Source organism: Thalassophryne amazonica, chromosome 5 (assembly GCF_902500255.1).
Source record: "Thalassophryne amazonica chromosome 5, fThaAma1.1, whole genome shotgun sequence".
Lineage (NCBI taxonomy): Eukaryota > Metazoa > Chordata > Actinopteri > Batrachoidiformes > Batrachoididae > Thalassophryne > Thalassophryne amazonica.
This window is the reverse complement of record NC_047107.1, coordinates 57,370,675-57,388,915: the sequence shown is the minus strand read 5'-3', so window position 1 is coordinate 57,388,915 and position 18,241 is coordinate 57,370,675. Positions and strand designations below refer to the sequence as shown.

Below are 18,241 nucleotides of genomic sequence, written 5' to 3'. Positions count from 1 at the left end.
TATAAGATATATTTTGTATCCTATAATTACATACTTATTACAGTTATTCAGCCAAGTGGTTAGTGCACTAGGATTCAGTGCAGAAAGTTCCCAGTTCAAACTCCACCCCTGCCACATTTCTCTATGTAATGTGGAGTTGCTTCAGGAAGGGCATCCGGCATAAAACTTGTGCCAGTTCAACATACAGATCCACCTTGGATTTGCTGTGGTGGCCCCAACTGCAAACAAGGGAGCAGTCGAAGGGAAGGATGAAGATTTTTTCAAAGATTTGTTCATGAACAATTATAAACTCATATTTCAAAATACTACTTACTTAATCCATGTTAAACTGGCTTCAAATGCAGAGAAGGTAGCTCAGTGGTTAAGGAGTTCCCCTGACAATATGTAAACCTGAATTTGAATCCCACTCATGTTGCCTGTGTGCATCCTTGTACAAGATACTTCAGCTACATTATCCCAGTCCAATCAGCAATAAATGGGTAACAACCTTGGCTGGGGAAGTAACCTGTGTCAAGGGGAGTCATAGGCTTTCATGCCCTTCACAGATAAGCACAGGTGCCACAGGGTCTTATATAAGACTTACTAGGTGGGTTGTCATTTGTACTGGCTTGCCATGGTATCTGGGGTTCCCCAAGGCTCCATTCTGGGACCAAGACATTGATTGGCAAGATTTGGGATCTGCATTTTCATCTCTCCAAGTGTCAGGGTATTTCGGTGACCAGGAGGAGACATTGTGTTCAGTTTGAGTATAAGATGAATTGTACCATCTTGTGTCATGTGAGTTTAATCAAGGATTAAGGAGTTGACACACACACACACACACACACACACACACACACACACACATATATATATATATATATATATATATATATATATATATATATATATATATATATATATATATATATATATATATATATATATATTTGTTTTATGACATTTTCAATTCTCCGTAGTTTAATATTTGTAATATATTTCATTCATGGGGTATCATACAATGATTTCAAATTTTTCATTTGTAGGTGTATTGTGTACTGTATGCCAGTGGGAAAGTGTAATAAACTACACTAAACACTGACTGCTTCCTCTACTACTTAAAAAAAGGGAAAATGCTGCGCTGTCATCAATGTTCCGATAGAGGGTGCTAATTTACCGGGGTGCGGTTGCACCAGACAACGGAGAGAGGAAGAGGCACTTTCGGTACTGCTTTTCGTGATAGTTCGATGCTAGCCGGTAACGCTAACAAGTAGTTATTTTTTATTGCTCTTGATAGCTATTAACTCAAATTTCAATTTAGCTACCAAACGAGACATTGGCTTTGTTATCCAGCTTGGGCGACTTTTGATTGTTTACGATGAGCTTCTTCTTGTAAGTAACTTGTTAACTTTAGCTACGGTCTGTCTAGCCTCTGCTTGTGGTTAACGTTTCTGCAAAGGGAAGTGGTGCTGGTATAACTTAGATAATACGCAGTTTGAAACAAACATGGAAAAAATATATTGCGACATATATAATATATTGTTTTAATGGCAGTACCAATTAATTGTGCTTACATGTGATGTATAAATACTTAACTGTTAACTTTTTCTGCGAGCTAACATGGCTAGCCTCTTTTTGGAGTTGGCTAACATCCCTTGAGTTTGACAAGACGTGTCTTTTTTTTTTTTGTTCTTGCTTTTGCCGTATGAAGCATTCTGACTACAGGGTTGTTTACTCTGACTGCGATGCAGTCTGATTTTCTGCCCCAAGTGGTCAATGTTTCTAAACGTCATTTAATTTCACACAGATTGTGAAAGCATGTTCTTTTATGTTTGCAAGTCATGAGAAATGCTACCGATATTAAAAAAAGTATAAATGTGTTTTCAACCAGAATATTTTCACAAACTCTTTCTCTGTTACTGTTTGCAAATGCCACACAGGAAGCGTCCTGATAAAACTAAACAGAAGCACCACTCTTACGCAAGTGTGAACTAAAGCAAATAATAGTTTTAAATAATATTTCACACACACACACATATCTTCAACCGCTTAGTCCAATTATGGGTCGCGGGGAACTAGAGCCTATCCCAGCAGTCATAGAGTGCAAGGCGGGTACACCCAGGACAGGACACCTACAGACAATTTACAGATTCCAATCCACCTGACCCGCATGTTTTCAGATGTGGGAGGAAACCGGAGCACCCGCAGGAAACCCTCACAAACACGGGAAGAACATGCAAACTCCACATAGAAAGGCCACGGACGGGAATTGAATCCATGACCTTCTTACTGTGAGCCAACAGTGCTAACCACTAAGCCACCGTGCTGCCCTAAATAATATTTCAAGATTGCTTAATATTTCGATTTTCAAATGTATTTACATGCAACAAGTAATGTTTCATGTTTTTAGTTTAACCCTCTGGCAAGGGCTTAGGTTTGGGCTCAGCTTTGGTAGGGACAATAGCACCACCCGGCCCCCCTGCCCTCCACCACCACCCCCTAACCCACTCATACCATTAGACGCACAAGTACAGCATAATACATAACATATGACGACATAATGCTGAATAATTAAACACTTTATTTACAATATTAAGTGTGTAGGCAAACAAACAAATAGCTTAAATAACAAAATTGCACCCAAAATCACGAATCTATTCTATAGGCCTACACCTGAGAGAACAAGACAACAACAAAAACAAAAATACTTGTGGAGCTAACAAAAAAAAAATAAAGTTTTTGCAACCAAGATGTATAATCTATTCTCTTCATCAGTAATGCAGTTGTAGGTATCTGGCAACTTAATTTGCCAAAAAAAAAAAAAAGGGATTTCCAATGAGATATATATGGTGTATTACGGTAAACGTAAGCTTGTGATGTCATAACGCAGAGGAAAAACAAGGAAGTTTCACACTAGTGCGCCGCTGATTCTCATTACCGTAAGTTCTCATGTAATTCCTCACTCTGAAAAATTTCAACACTGACAGCAAGCCAAGAACCCGTGCTTTCTAACAGTATGCTATATGTTGCATATATTACGGTAAAGTGTGTTCGGTTCGGTGACTTTTGAAACAAGGGAAAAGTATGAAAAAGAGCACAAAAGTCACAGAAAAGTACAGAGACAGACAGCAAACATAAATGTAGTAATTTCTGAGGAAAAGGCAGGGTGTTAGTGTCATTTGTGAAGGTGTGTGTGCATGTTTGTGTGGGTGTGCAGTTTATTTTAAGTGTGGCGCACAGCATTGTTCGCAACGGGACTAACGTTTCGATGTGAGAGTCACATCTTCCTCAGAGTCCAAGATATTTAATGTTCAAACTGATAGACTTTGTTTTTGTGCAAATATTTGCTCATTTTGAAATGGATGCTCTTTCAAAAAAGATGGGACGGGACAACAAAAGACTGGGAAAGTTGATGAATGCTCAAAGAACACCTATTTGGAAACAGGTGAGTGTCATGATTGGGTATAAAAGGAGCATCCCCAAAAGGCTCAGCCATTCACAAGCAAAGATGGGGCGAGGATCACCACTTTATGAACATCTGCATGAAAAAGTAGTCCAACAGTTACAGAACAATGTTTCTCAATGTTCAGTTGCAAGGAATTTAGGGATTCCATCATCTACAGTCCATAATATAATCAGAAGATTCAGAGAATCTGGAGAACTTTCTACACGTAAGTGCCCGAAAACCAACATTGAATGCCCGTGACCTTCGATCCCTCAGGCAGCACTGCATTATAAACCAACATCATTATGTAAAGGATCTTACCGTGTGGGCTCAGGAACACTTCAGAAAACCATTGTCAGTTAACACAGCTCATCGCTACATCTACAAGTGCAAGTTAAAACTCTACCATGCAAAGCGAAAGCCATACATCCACAACATCCAAAAATGCCGCCGCTTTCTTTGGGCCCGAGCTCATTTGAAATGGACAGAAGCAAAGTGGAAAAGTGTGCTGTGGTCTGATGAGTTCACATTTCAATTTGTTTTTGTACATCATGGATGTCGTGTCCTCCGGACAAAAGAGGGAAAAGACCATCCAGATTGTTACCAGCGCAAAGTTCAAAAGCCAGCATCTGTGATGGTATGGGGGTGTGTTAGTGCCCATGGCATGGGCAACTTACACATCTGTGATGGCACCATCAATGCTGAAAGGTACATCCAAGTTTTGGAACAACACATGCTGCCATCCAAGCAACATCTTTCTCAGGGACGTCTCTGCTTATTTCAGCTAGACAATGCCAAGCCACATTCTCCACGTGTTACAACAGTGTGTCTTCATAGTAAAAGAGTGCGGGTGCTAGACTGGCCTGCCTGCATCCAGACCTGTTGCTCATTGAAAATGTGTGGCGCATTATGAAGCGGAAAATATGACAGCGGAGACTCCGGACTGTTGAACAACAGAAGTCGTACATCAAGCAAGAATGGGAAAGAATTCCACCTACAAACCTTCAACAGTTAGTGTCCTCAGTTTCCAAACGCTTATTGAGTGTTGTTAGAAGGAAAGGTGATGTAACACAGTGGTAAATATACCACTGTCCCAGCTTTTTTGAAACGTGTTGCAGGCATCCATTTCAAAATGAGCAAATATTTGCACAAAACAAAGTTTTTATGTTTGAACATTAAATATCTTGTCTTTGTGGTGAATTCATTTGAATATAGGTTGAAGAGGATTTGCAAATCGTTTTCTTTTTTTATTTGCATTTTACACAATGTCCCAACTTCATTGGAATTGGGGTTGTGTTTTCAACTGATACATTTGCAGCATCCAGCCCAGGTTTGACTGTTTATTGGAAACATGCTGATCGCAGAATGACTGTGATTAAGATCCACTTAATAAGACTCATGCCGTGCTCAGCACATGCCTAAAAAAGTGTGGAAAAAAGTCTCCTGCAAGATGAAGAATGCATGACTTATTAACATAAATGTCTTTAAAAGTGTCAACCCTGAGGGAGTGACATTTCCTGACCCATTGCACTTAATATAAATCTATGACAAATGCTCATCAAAACATCCAAATCCAAATGTGAAACTGTACAATGATACACAGTGGAGGAGGAATGGTGCTACTTACTAATGTATAATCAAAAACGTATTCCCCCCGACACACACACACACTCCTGTTGTTCAGAAAAAAACAGCATATGCCTGATAGTTCCAGTATAACCAGCCAGTACTTCTAAAAGATTGATGACACATAAATGTGCACACTTGAACTACAACCCCTGGCAAAAATTATGGAATCACTGGCCTCGGAGGATGTTCATTCAGTTGTTTAATTTTGTAGAAAAAAAGCAGATCACAGACATGACACAAAACTAAAGTCATTTCAAATGGTAACTTTCTGGCTTTAAGAAACACTATAAGAAATCAAGAAAAAAAATTGTGGCAGTCAGTAACGGTTACTTTTTTAGACAAAGCAGAGGGAAAAAAAAAATGGAATCACTCAATTCTGAGGAATAAATTATGGAATCACCCTGTAAATTTTCATCCCCAAAACTAACACCTGCATCAAATCAGATCTGCTCATTAGTCTACATCTAAAAAGGAGTGATCACACCCTGGAGAGCTGTTGCACCAAGTGGACTGACATGAATCATGGCTCCAGCACGAGAGATGTCAATTGAAACAAAGGAGAGGATTATCAAACTCTTAAGAGGGTAAATCATCACGCAATGTTGCAAAAGATGTTGGTTGTTCAGTCAGCTGTGTCTAAACTCTGGACCAAATACAAACAACATGGGAAGGTTGTTAAAGGCAAACATACTGGTAGACCAAGGAAGACATCAAAGCGTCAAGACAGAAAACTTAAAGCAATATGTCTCAAAAATCGAAAATGCACAACAAAACAAATGAGGAACGAATGGGAGGAAACTGGAGTAAACGTCTGTGACCAAACTGTAAGAAACCGCCTAAAGGAAATGGGATTTACATACAGAAAAGCTAAACGAAAGCCATCATTAACACCTAAACAGAAAAAAACAAGGTTACAATGGGCTAAGGAAAGCAATCGTGGACTGTGGATGACTGGATGAAAGTCATATTCAGTGATGAATCTCAAATCTGCATTGGGCAAGGTGATGATGCTGGAACTTTTGTTTGGTGCCGTTCCAATGAGATTTATAAAGATGACTGCCTGAAGAGAACATGTAAATTTCCACAGTCATTGATGATATGGGGCTGCATGTCAGGTAAAGGCACTGGGGAGATGGCTGTCATTACATAATCAATAAATGCACAAGTTTACCTTGATATTTTGGACACTTTTCTTATCCCATCAATTGAAAGGATGTTTGGGGATGATATCATTTTTCAAGATGATAATGCATCTTGCCATAGAGCAAAAACTGTGAAAACATTCCTTGCAAAAAGACACATAGGGTCAATATCATGGCCTGCAAATAGTCCGGATCTCAATCCAATTGAAAATCTTTGGTGGAAGTTGAAGTAAATGGTCCATGATAAGGCTCCAACCTGCAAAGCTGATCTGGCAACAGCAATCAGAGAAAGTTGGAGCCAGATTGATGAAGATTACTGTTTGTCACTCATTAAGTCCATGCCTCAGAGACTGCAAGCTGTTATAAAAGCCAGAGGTGGTGCAACAAAATACTAGTGTGTTGGAGCGTTATTTTATTTTTCATGATTCCATATTTTTTTCCTCAGAATTGAATGATTCCATATTTTTTCCCCTCTGCTTGGTCTAAAAAAGTAACCGTTACTGACTGCCACAATTTTTTTTTTCCTGATTTCTTATAGTGTTTCTTAAAGCCAGAAAGTTGCCATTTGAAATGACTTTAGTTTTGTGTCATGTCTGTGATCTTTTTTTTTTCTACAAAATTAAACAACTGAATGAACATCCTCCGAGGCCGGTGATTCCATAATTTTGCTAGGGCTTGTATAACTAATATTAATAAGCGTGTAACTGTGTTTCAGTTGAACTACCCCCATCTCTCTCTCACACACACACACACAGAGCCTGCACTGACATATTCAACATTTGTAAATTTGCAGGGTGCTGATGCACGATTGGTTGTTTAAAAAATACTTCTGATGTCTCAAAATGTGACTATTTGGGGCAGTCTGGAGCCCTGGCAGAGCACAGGTGCCTCAGTGTTGAGGAATTAAGCACATGGAAAGTCCAAGGAGATGTTGATTTATCACCTTGCTGCAGCAGATATGTACCGGACATATCTGCTGCAGCAAGGCTATTTCTGGAGTGGGAATGGACTATTTTGGTCCTAGTTATGATCCAGAACTCAACGTGCTTCTGTAGTGATGTGAACTGAACTGCCACTGAAACTGTCTTTAAACTGAAAACAACCAAATAGTAAGTAGCTATTCCTGATCAGTGCATCAAAAGACATACAGGCCAGGGTTTCAACAAAACAAACAATCCCATTAATTTCTTTATTAATAGCGTGAAGGATGTGTTTTCTCCCACAGGACGGGAGAATACACAAATCAATACATTTCTATTATTGTGTGCTCAGAGTTCCACGGGTGTGGGCAGGACTGGACGCATCCATTGCGGGAGTGGGTGGGACTGTAGCACACACGTTGCGGGTGCAGGCAGGAATGGTCTGAATTTCAGATGGAGTGGGACAAACAATATAGTCCCACGCCAGTGAAATCCAACTTGGACAAATTATGAGGAAAACAGCAGTGCTTAGACTGAATACTTACATCAAGGTCCAACATTATGAAGTAACTGATGCATCAACTATAGTGAAATGGCAGAGGAATAAAACAAAGATGAGGCTGCTCAATGTTAGTTTATTTTGTTGTTGCTTTTCCAGTGGCCCTCGTGGATCTAAGACTTTCAAGCCCAAGAAGAACATCCCCGAGGGTTCCCATCAGTATGAGCTGCTGAAACATGCTGAGGCAACGCTGGGCAGTGGAAACCTGAGGCAAGCTGTCATGCTGCCAGAGGGAGAGGATCTCAATGAGTGGATTGCTGTCAACAGTAAGTGAGAAAGGACAATAAAATTGTGTCATGTAAAATATTGCTGTACTTTTGAGTTTGGTTTTGTGACGTGGAACGTGTACCCTTGCATGTTCACATTAAGTAGCTGTTGTAATGAACATTGTATGAAAAAATACTGTATTGTAGACTATGCACCAAAATGTGATTTTGTATATTATATTTAAAAGATCACACTGTAGCATTATAAATGTTAGTGTTGATGTATGTATTGGGGTGGGACTCTCTAGACACATCATGATTTGATTAAGACTAAGAAGGCGCCTGTGAAACGATTGTTGATGCATCTTTTTCTGTCATATGGGATTTTTTTTTTTCCTCTCACTGTGCGAGTACTTGGTAATTTTCAAAGCAAAGTATTTGTAATGATCCATCATAAATTTACTTCCAATACATTTTCTTTACAGTTCAACCATATTTGCACTCATGTGGCTTTCATTAACTGATTCTAAATTCTAAAGTACAGAGTGACTGTTACTATATTTGGAACCACATAAGGGTTGAGACTGGTGTGGTACCAAGTTTTAATACCATATAAAGAGCTTGTATATGGAGAAAAGTGAACTACATCAGCATTACAGTTCCACAAAGCAATAACTAGTGTGTATGTGTGTGTGCGTGTGCATGTCCTTTTTTGAAAGCTATTATTTAGAAAATTGTTGTATTTTTCAGCGGTGGATTTTTTTAACCAGATCAACATGCTGTATGGCACCATCACAGAGTTCTGCACTGAGACCAGCTGCTCTGTGATGTCTGCTGGACCAAGGTAATAAACAGTAAAATGACAGAACTTTTCTATCTACCTTGATGTGGCATATGCAGAGCATTTCATGTTGACCTTGATGTGATTTCAAAGTAAGCGGGACCTGGTGAGCATGGAGATGGATACATACTGTTTTTAAATGGTCAGATATTGTTAGCACCGCCATTCATGCCTTGTTGACCTCTAACTTGTTGGGTAGTTATTAGTACTGCCACTACAGCTACTTAATCTTCTGTTTGTTTGTTTTAGGTTTTTTTTTGTTGTTGTTGTTTGTTTTTTTGTTGTTTGTTTTGTTTTTTTGCTGCTTCTCCCAATATGGGTTGCCACAGCAGATTCACCATCTCACCCTATCCTCTGCATCTTATCACACCAACCACCTGCATATCGTCCCTCACCATATCCATAAACCTCCTCTTTGGTCTTCCTTTTCTGGTGTCTTCATCCTCAGCATCCTTTTCCAGATACAGCCTGGGTCCCGAAGGGATTTCCAAAACTTGACTAGCTCAGTTTAGAAATAATGTCTCGTTGTAGGATGATTAGAGTGGTTTTGTGGGGAATGCATCTGCTAAAAAACAACAAAAAAAAAAAACAGGTTGAAAGACCCTGCAAGGATCTCTCAACAAATGACCTGTTATAGGACAACCTTTCTGTACCTGAACTAATGCCATACAATTGAGGTTTATTTTGTTTTTGTGTGCCATTTCTGTTTTGTTTTGTTTTTTTTCTCTCCCGTTTTGCTCCACGATTAAGAAGCTTCTTTCACAGTCCAATACAGCACAAAGAAAACATACACAGGGTTCCCATAGATCCTTAAAAAGTCTTAAAGGCACTGAATTTGTTAATCTAAAAAATTAGGCCTTAGTTGTTATTAAAATGTGCTAAGTCAGTTTTTCAGAAGCAGAGGTGGGATGAAGTCACTCAAATCATGAATCTACAAGTCCCAAGTCAAGTCTCAAGTCAGCTTGCAAACAATTGGTGGTCATTATGACTTGAGACTTGACTTGGGACTTGCTGATTCATGACTTCAGAGTGACTTCATGGTGACTTCCCACCTCTGTTCAGAAATCTTAAATATGCCCATGCATGGGAAGAAGGATTTTATTCATGCTTTGTTCTGACATTGCAAGCAAAAATATCAAAATAATGTCAGTCTATTTTTTGTAATTTAGTGAAAGGTGCTCATAATGCTACGCAAATTAAGATAACAGAACCAACACTTTCAACTAGCTTGATATAACTGACATGTTGGCATGGTGAAGTATAAATTTAATGAAAATTGGCTTTTCGTGGAAGATTTTACAGTGCAATTTAAACCAGTAACCATGGTCTATGTTGCAATAAATATTTGGCAGATGTGTGACTAGCCCTCAGACATTTATGTTGGGTTTAATTTTTTTTTCTGTTTTTGGTTATTGTAACATTGGATTTAAATTTCATTCTGTCTAGCATAAAAAAAACCCCTTAATGTCTTAAATCTAAAAGTCCAAATATAAATGCTGCTTACCAGTGGAAACTTGGATCCTCTCAGAGCATTTTGCTAAAAGACAATACAGTAAAATACTTAATGTCCAGTGGTGGGCACAGTTCTGCTAATCCGTTAACCGGTAATTATTGAAGCTAATGTTTTTATTATCTGATTAGCTTTTCAGATGACTTTGAAAACTATCAGCAGACGAATAATCTTCCAATAAATTTTGGTCCAATAATTTTTAGACCACTAACATATTTTTGCAGGGATAGTGAATAAAGCTTAACAGTTCCTCCATGGAATAAAAACTGTGGTGGAGGACCATTGCGCTCCCTGCTGGAGTGGCGGTGCACCGCATGTCATGGGAATTATCGAGTTAATCATACAGTGCTGTGGTCTTTGATTCAAGTGACTCCGTCTTCAAATATCAAGGTGGAACTCTTAAACTCCCAGTCTCTCACAAACAAAGCTTTGTTGATCCATGATCATATATCTGATCAGAAACTGGACTTTATGTGCCTCACAGAAATCTGGCACAAAACAGAGGTGTATTCAGCTCTGAATGAAGCTTGTCCCCCTGGCTACACATATCTGGAGCAGGCCAGGGCCACCGGACGAGGAGGAGGGTTAGCAGTTATATATCGCTCAGACCTGTACCTGTCTCTTGTCACTCTACCAAAGCTGACATCTTTTGAATGTATGGCCTTCACATGTGCAAAACCCTTCCATTTTACAGCCGTCCTCATTTACCGGCCACCTAAACCCCACCCAAGTTTCATTTCAGAACTAAATGAGTTACTTTTGTCAATATGTACAAAATTCAATAATGTTATAATTTTTCGCGATTTCAATATTCATATACACTCACCCACAAGTTGTTATGTCACTGAGTTCACACAATTGCTAGACACACTAAATCTGATACAACATGTGACAGACCCTACGCACTTAAAAGGGCAAACACTGGATCTGATCATCACAAATTTCCCTATCAATAATGTTCATGTGCACAACTTTAGAATATCAGATCATAACTCAGTTTCCCTTGAAATACCGCTTCAGTCACCACTGAATAAATTAAAACATCAGATACACTTCCGTAAAATAAAAAACATTAACCTTGAACACATCTGTACATTTTGGTTGTTTAATGTTCATTTACAATTGTCGTCATGTGGATTATCTGTGTTGGTTAAACCGCAGCGTTAGGGTCTGAGCATCTGGGCGCCAGTAGATGGCAGTGTTCTATGCATTTTGACCCTGGTTATATCAGACGGTTGTCTAATCACAACTTGAATTTTGGCTTTTGCAAATGGCTTTTTTTTTTTTTTTTTTTTTTTTTTTTTTTACACATGAAAAAAATGGCATATTTTACAAAAGCACATTTATATGTAAACACCGACACACGTCACATTAATGTGTTGGTTTTTACATAGAATGGATGAGTCAACCAATCAGTGTTAGCGGAGGCTCATTTTACCCATAATCCTTTTGGCATCTGTGTGTGTTTGTTACAAAACTTCAGAATTAGTATATTATTTAAAATGAAACGATATGTGTTATATTTTAACTTTGTACAAATGACAGAATTGTCATTAACTCACTCGATGCCATTGGCTCTAAAACACGTCTTTTCCAATAGTAACGCCCCGCGCCAAAGACGCATCATCGAGCCAATTTTTTTCTTCTCTTTTCTTTTCTTGTGGTATGTTTGTTGTTGACATGGATTTAAAACTCAATTTTCTATGGGTCTTGAAAAAATACTCAAATGCTGAAGAAATCCTGGCAATGGGATGTTCTGAACTTTGAAAATGACTGGCACTCAATGAGTTAATGGAGTTATTCTATCCAGATTAATTTGATTTATAAATCAAAACCATAAGTCAAACTGCTTTATTTTCCAAGACCTCTGCCTCACAGCAGGACTGCTGTATGCTGTTAAGGAATGATGACTTTTGTTTTTTTGTTTTTATGACAACCTGACAAAGACAGACTCATTGTTTGGGTTTGTGATCATGGTGTTAAAACTCAAAATCGGCTTGTTAGTTGCTGAGAGTGTACCGGAGACAATACTGAAAGCTATCGGTTATCGGCTAGCTGTAGCTTCCAATAAAGTTTTGGGTGGTTTATTGGTTTAGCTTTATAAAAGATAACTTTTTGATTAGCTGATTAGCTCTCACTGAAACTAACGTTTTGGTTAGCTGTACCCACCACTGACAATATCATACTTTTGAGGTCTGTTTTGTGTGGTGACTTTCACACAGTCTTGTTTCCAAGAACCTCCTTCCCTTGAATTTAACACTGATGTATGTAGGTAAGCACCAGAACTTTGTGACAACTTGTGGTTTGCTTGATATGTAGCATCTGCATGTCGCGCATTAGTAGGGAAAGAAACCCTGAGTGAAACCAAGAAATAAATGACAGTATGCAATGCCTCTCTTGTAGATTAGTCATAGAAAATGAGAATTGTGTGTTTTTTAAACCAAGCAAAAAAAAAAAAAAAACCTTGTTTGATTTAATTTGCTTTCCTTGGCATTATAAGTTATGCGGTGTGACTATTTGCTTTTGTGTACCTCGCAATGACAATGCTGAAAGAATAAACTATATATAAGTCACAGGACCTCTAAAACTCATAAATAAATGTTTGTGACTTGTACTTATGGAAAATATGGTATTGTTCAACCCCAGTACTCTTGTTAAATTTTTTTGAAGCTCTCTTCAACTCATTTACATGCTATTTGTGCTTTGCCTCCACTTGCACGTCAGTATGCTTAAAATAATATAAAGAAAGGACTGTTGGGTCTTTGGTGGAGGAACGTTCTTGGTCAAAATTATTAGAATATAATTGGAATGTTTAAAAAAAAATGTTAAAATTTACATATGAATTTTTCAATAATATAAAAAGAAGGTAAAAAAAATAAATTACCATACTTGCACGTTGGAGTACCCAGTGCATTCGGTGTAAAATTGTGCCTGAAGAGGGGATGAGCCAGTGCAGGAGCACTGCCAATATTACATTTATTAGAACACCCATTTCAATAAAATGTGTGATTTCATCACAAATAAAAAAATAAAATAAATAAATTACAGATAACTCAACCTTAAGTGTCCGTTTTTGTCCTGTATAAATCTTGTTCTCATTCATTAAATACAGCTGAGATCTAGTGAATCTATTGGAAAGTTGTGTGCTTCTTCCATACTTTGAACGGACATCAGACAGAGAACTTTCCTGATGGTTGTATGTTTGTTTTGGCCTGTCCTTGTTTGTAGCTTGCCAGTAGAGGTCTAGTCAACATTAAGCTGTTTTCCTCATGTCTGCAGCAGAAAAACTGTCCCAGCAGAATTCAGTCATTGGGATTTAGGTTAAGACTCATTGCTGGCTAGTATGCAGCCTGTCTGCTTTGTGTACACATAATGCCATCACATCTCAGAAGCTTAGCAGAGAATGTCTTGATGAGTACTTACATGGAAGACCAGGGGCTGTGTGTGCTTCTCCAGGTTAAACTGGAGTTATGTCAGGAAGGGCATCCAGCGTAAAACTTGTGCCAAAACAACATTTAGATCCACCTTGGATCTGCTGTGGTGACCCAGAATGAAACAAGGTAAAAGCTGAAGGGTCTTACTTATATTGAAGATGCTTGGAGTTTTTTTCATTGTTGCTTGACAGAGCTGTTAAACTGTCTAGAATTTGATTATTTGGAATCTATATTTGGTACTTCCTGTGTTGTTTTTGCTGCCCAACTGTCTAATCAAGAGGAAGAGACTGGGGTTCACTTCCTGTTAACACAGTCATAAACAAGAGCCTGACTGTATATTTTTTTTTGCTTTTCCTTCTGTGTGTTGATTGAAAAGGAAGTAGTGCACATCAAATATGGAGCCTTCATGTGCAATTATACTTGGACCAGTCTTTATTCGTTTTATGTTAAAGATTGGCTCTCTTGAATCTGATGTCTGTGCATCCATGAGTCTTGTAAGTGCAACGCCTCTTAAGTCTGTCAATGGATTTTAATGAAAAGATCTACAACTATAGGATATATAGCAGTACATGTATGCAACTACTGTGGCAGAGTAGTGGTGGTGATTGGGGTGGTCATGGACTGCATTTATCGACTGCATTTATATAGCACTTTTCCATCTATCAGAAGCTTAAAGCGCTTTACAGTAATCCCTCGCATTCTCACACACACACACACACACATACTTATAATCATACACCAATGTCAGGGTAATGCCATGAAAGGTGATCACTACACACCGGGAGCAATGTGGGGGTTAAGGACCTTGTCCAAGGACCCTTAGTGATTTTCCAGTCAGACAGGGGTCTCAGGTTCACTGCTTAGCTGTCACACCATCACCTCTCTGTAAAAACATTCTGTGAGGTAGCTCATAGCTCTCAAGGCTGTTAATGGACTGTTTTTTTTTTTCCCTTCTTGAATCACTTGTCTTTTCTCTGTAGATATGAATACCACTGGGCTGATGGCACCAATATTAAGAAACCTATCAAATGCTCTGCGCCAAAGTACATTGACTATCTGATGACCTGGGTGCAGGATCAGCTGGACGATGAGACTCTTTTCCCATCCAAGATTGGTGAGTACCACTTTTGTTATGTATGGCTGGTAAATTTTGTGTGTGTGTGTGTGTGTGTGTGTGTGTGTGTGTGTGTGTGTGTGTGTGTGTGTGTGTGTGTGTGTGTGTGTGTGTGTGTGTGTGTGTGTGTGTGTGTGTAGCCTATTCCAGCAGTCTTAGGTTGTAAGGCAGGGTACACCCTGGACAGGTCACCAGTCTATCGCAGGGCCACATATAGACAGACACACACACATATAGGGCAGTCACAATTATTACAATATTCCCAATCGCGATTATTTTTCATATTCGCAAATATTTTTCATAATCACAATTACGTTGAATTATTTATTTTATCAACAAAGTTGCATAAACGACTCGGAATCTGACGTCATCGTGCAGCAGCAGCCGCACGCTGCCTTACTGTTTCCCTCTCGTCTTGGTCTGATGGTTAGCGAGGCTCGGATAATAACATGGAGCGTCAGGAGGTTCTGGTTCAAAAGCCACGCACCGCTGTGGATGCATTTCGGTTTTGTTGGGCTGGCTCGACTAGTTACGACTACGTCAACGATTGAAATCGTTAACAACTAATTTTGTAGTCGACGAGTCGTTTATTTTATTTAAGTCTTTGATTTTTCTCTCAATTCATAGTTTTAGGCAGCGAGCCGTCCTGCCGTCATTTGGAAGTTCAAATTTGAATAAGACGGCTGATTAAAACAGCAGCCGTCTTGTTCAAAGCCTTTTAAAATGTGCAGTTTACTGAAGGAGGTGTGTGTGTGTGTGTGTGTGTGTGTGTGTGTGTGTGTGTGTGTGGTGTGTGTGTGTGTGTGTGTGTTTTGTGTGTGGTGTGTGTGTGTCACTCACGCTTTTAATATAAAGATGATTTACCACCCCCTGCTGGAATGGCATGTTAGTCTAGAATGTAATTAGCAACATTAGCTAATATCCGTAGTTTGTCCAAAAATATTTGCCCTATCAGCATTCCATTTTCACAGGGTTCATCCTTGACCCAAAATGCATAAACATACCAAACAGCAAATGTCAACTCTGCACAGTTTATCCATGAATGAAATTAAACACGCATGCACAGAGCTTCTTGTTGTTTCAACATGCTGCCACAAGCAGGTGCTTCTATTTTTACACATGCACAAACAGAGACTGTGGCGGAAGACAACAAACGCAAATGCAGTATACTTTTTATTCATGGTACCAGCAACATGACACTTAACTCACTCATGGTAATGGCAGCATGACATTTAACTGACTATACCAAATGAACTACAAAAGCACAATAAATCAGTAACAATAACAACACTGTTAAACTAACATGAACAACAATAACAACATTTAAAACCCAAAACCCCAAACTTCCATGGTGCATTGCAGGACAACGTCGATTGTTTACTGGTTAGCTAAAATTGCCTATTTCTCCAAAAATATTTGTCCTGTCAACTTTTCCTTTTTGCAGCGTTCATCATTGATCTAAAATATATGAGCATACCAAATGGCAAATGTGAGCCTCTTTTAGAGAGCCATATCCATAAAGTAGAACAGCTTTTTAGTTCAGTGGAGTTAGATGTTATGGGCACTCCAGACGAGGTTAATGTTGGGCCGGCTAGCGTGCCCATTAGCATTGCCCTAGAAATGCTGGCTGTGGAGGACGGCTTTCGGACCGTGGTTAGGTGCAAGTATTAGCGTACGGCTTGGTGCTCGGTTGTGGTACCCGATCACACTCGCCACTGCGAACTGTGAACCAGTTTTCTCCCCTGGATATGCCTGTTATTAGTCCTTTGAACACATGGGTGACTTCCACTCCTATCTCCAGGCCGAAACGCCGGGCTTTAGTGATAGGGGATTCTATCACTCGCAAAGTCATGTTACAGACACCAGCTGGCGTTAAATGTATTCCTGGGGCCAGAGCTCCCGACATTGCCTCCCATCTTAGGGTGCTGACGCTGCAGAAGGGTAGACAGACAAAGGAACATGACACTAGATACAGCCACATAGTTATTCACGTCGGCGCCAATGATGTCAGACTGAAGCACTTTGACGTCACAAAAATTCACATAGAGAGGACTTGTGACCTTGCCAGAATGATGTGTCGGCATCAATTAATAGTCTCTTGTCCCCTCCTCTCTCGGGGTAATGATGAGGTGTTTAGCAAGCTGACAACAAATAGGTTGCTGGCACAATTCTGTAGACAGCAAGGTTTTAGTTTTATTGATAACTGGCCTTTGTTTTTGGACCACCATGGCTTGTTGATGCTGGACGGCCTTCACCCTACTGGGGAAGGTGCCGCCATCTTGTCTGCAAATGTAGATAGAGCTCTACAGGGAGGGTAACATTAGGACTTTACAGCAGGCCACGGAGCAGGTGATTAGAGACCCTGCAAGGCTTATGACGAATGTGGCTGTGGAATCCATTAGCTTGGTGGGGAAATTAGTGCAGAAAATCCACTATGGTGATATTGCAGTTTATGTGGTTGGGAGGAAAATTCGTCCAGTTGAGACTGTGGTCTGTTTCCTCAGACGTGTCCATAAAAATCATAGATGGATATGCTTTGCTGATTAATGATCTAATTATGGATCATCACTTAGATATGATTGGGTTATGTGAAACCTGGCTTAAACATATAGCTATCTTCCCCTTAAATGAGGCCTGCCCACCAGTGTACACATTTAGTCACTTCCCTCGTGATACGAAGCAAGGCAGGGGTGTTGCTCTTATTTATAAACCTATGTTTAGTCTATTAGCTGTTGGGGGTCACAAATATAATTCGTTTGAACATCTGATTCTCTGCTCTGCCCACAATGCTATGTATATCTACAAAAAACACAACCTGCTTATTTGATCCTATACCACCAAAACTGTTTCAGGACCTATGGCCCACTCTTGAGCTGACTGTGGTGGAAATGATTAATCTCTCATTAACCTCTGCATCTGTTCCTAAATGTTTCAAATCTGCAGTGATTAAACCATTAAGAAATCTAATCTGGACTGTAGTATATTGAAAAACTATAGGCCAATATCAAATCTGTCATTTTGCTCTAAAATTCTGGAAAAGGTGATTTCACAGCAGCTCGTGGACTATCTTACTGAGAATAATCTTTTTGAGCCACTGCAGTCTGCTTTTAGAAAATATCATTCCGCAGAGACAGCTCTCACTAAAGTGGTGAATGATCTTCTGCCTGCAATGGATTTAGACACCAATACGGTTCTGGTGCTAGATCTCAGTGCTACATTTGATATCGCGGATCACCATATTCTACTCGATAGGCTGGAGAATCATTTTAGGACTACTGGGATGCCCTTGCATGGTTGACATCATACCTGACCAGTCGTTCTCACTGTGTTTTGTACAACAACACTACCTCTAACCTTAGTGACATGAAATTTGGGGTTCCACTGCTTTTCTCCCGTTATAGCACCCCTTGGGCACATATTGCGGCATTTTGGGATTACCTTTCATTGCTATGCTGATGATAC

The 18,241-nt window shown here is 39.4% G+C and overlaps 1 protein-coding gene across 3 annotated transcripts in view; it reads left to right on the top strand.

Annotated features, from left to right (window-relative positions):
• Positions 1–1,166: 1,166 nt before the first annotated feature.
• Positions 1,167–18,241, top strand: part of mob1a (MOB kinase activator 1A) — a 45,108-nt gene continuing 28,033 nt past the window's right edge. For 2 of the 3 annotated variants that reach the window (XR_004560755.1, XM_034170350.1), the window contains exons 1-4: positions 1,167–1,371; positions 7,774–7,940; positions 8,631–8,724; positions 14,646–14,779. Coding sequence is in view for 2 of the 3 variants with exons in the window: in XM_034170350.1 (XP_034026241.1) it covers positions 1,358–1,371; positions 7,774–7,940; positions 8,631–8,724; positions 14,646–14,779 (409 nt within the window). In the remaining variant the exon portion in view is untranslated. Of the gene's footprint in view, positions 1,372–7,661; positions 7,682–7,773; positions 7,941–8,630; positions 8,725–14,645; positions 14,780–18,241 lie in introns of those variants that run through there. The other variant, XM_034170351.1, reaches the window with a different exon arrangement.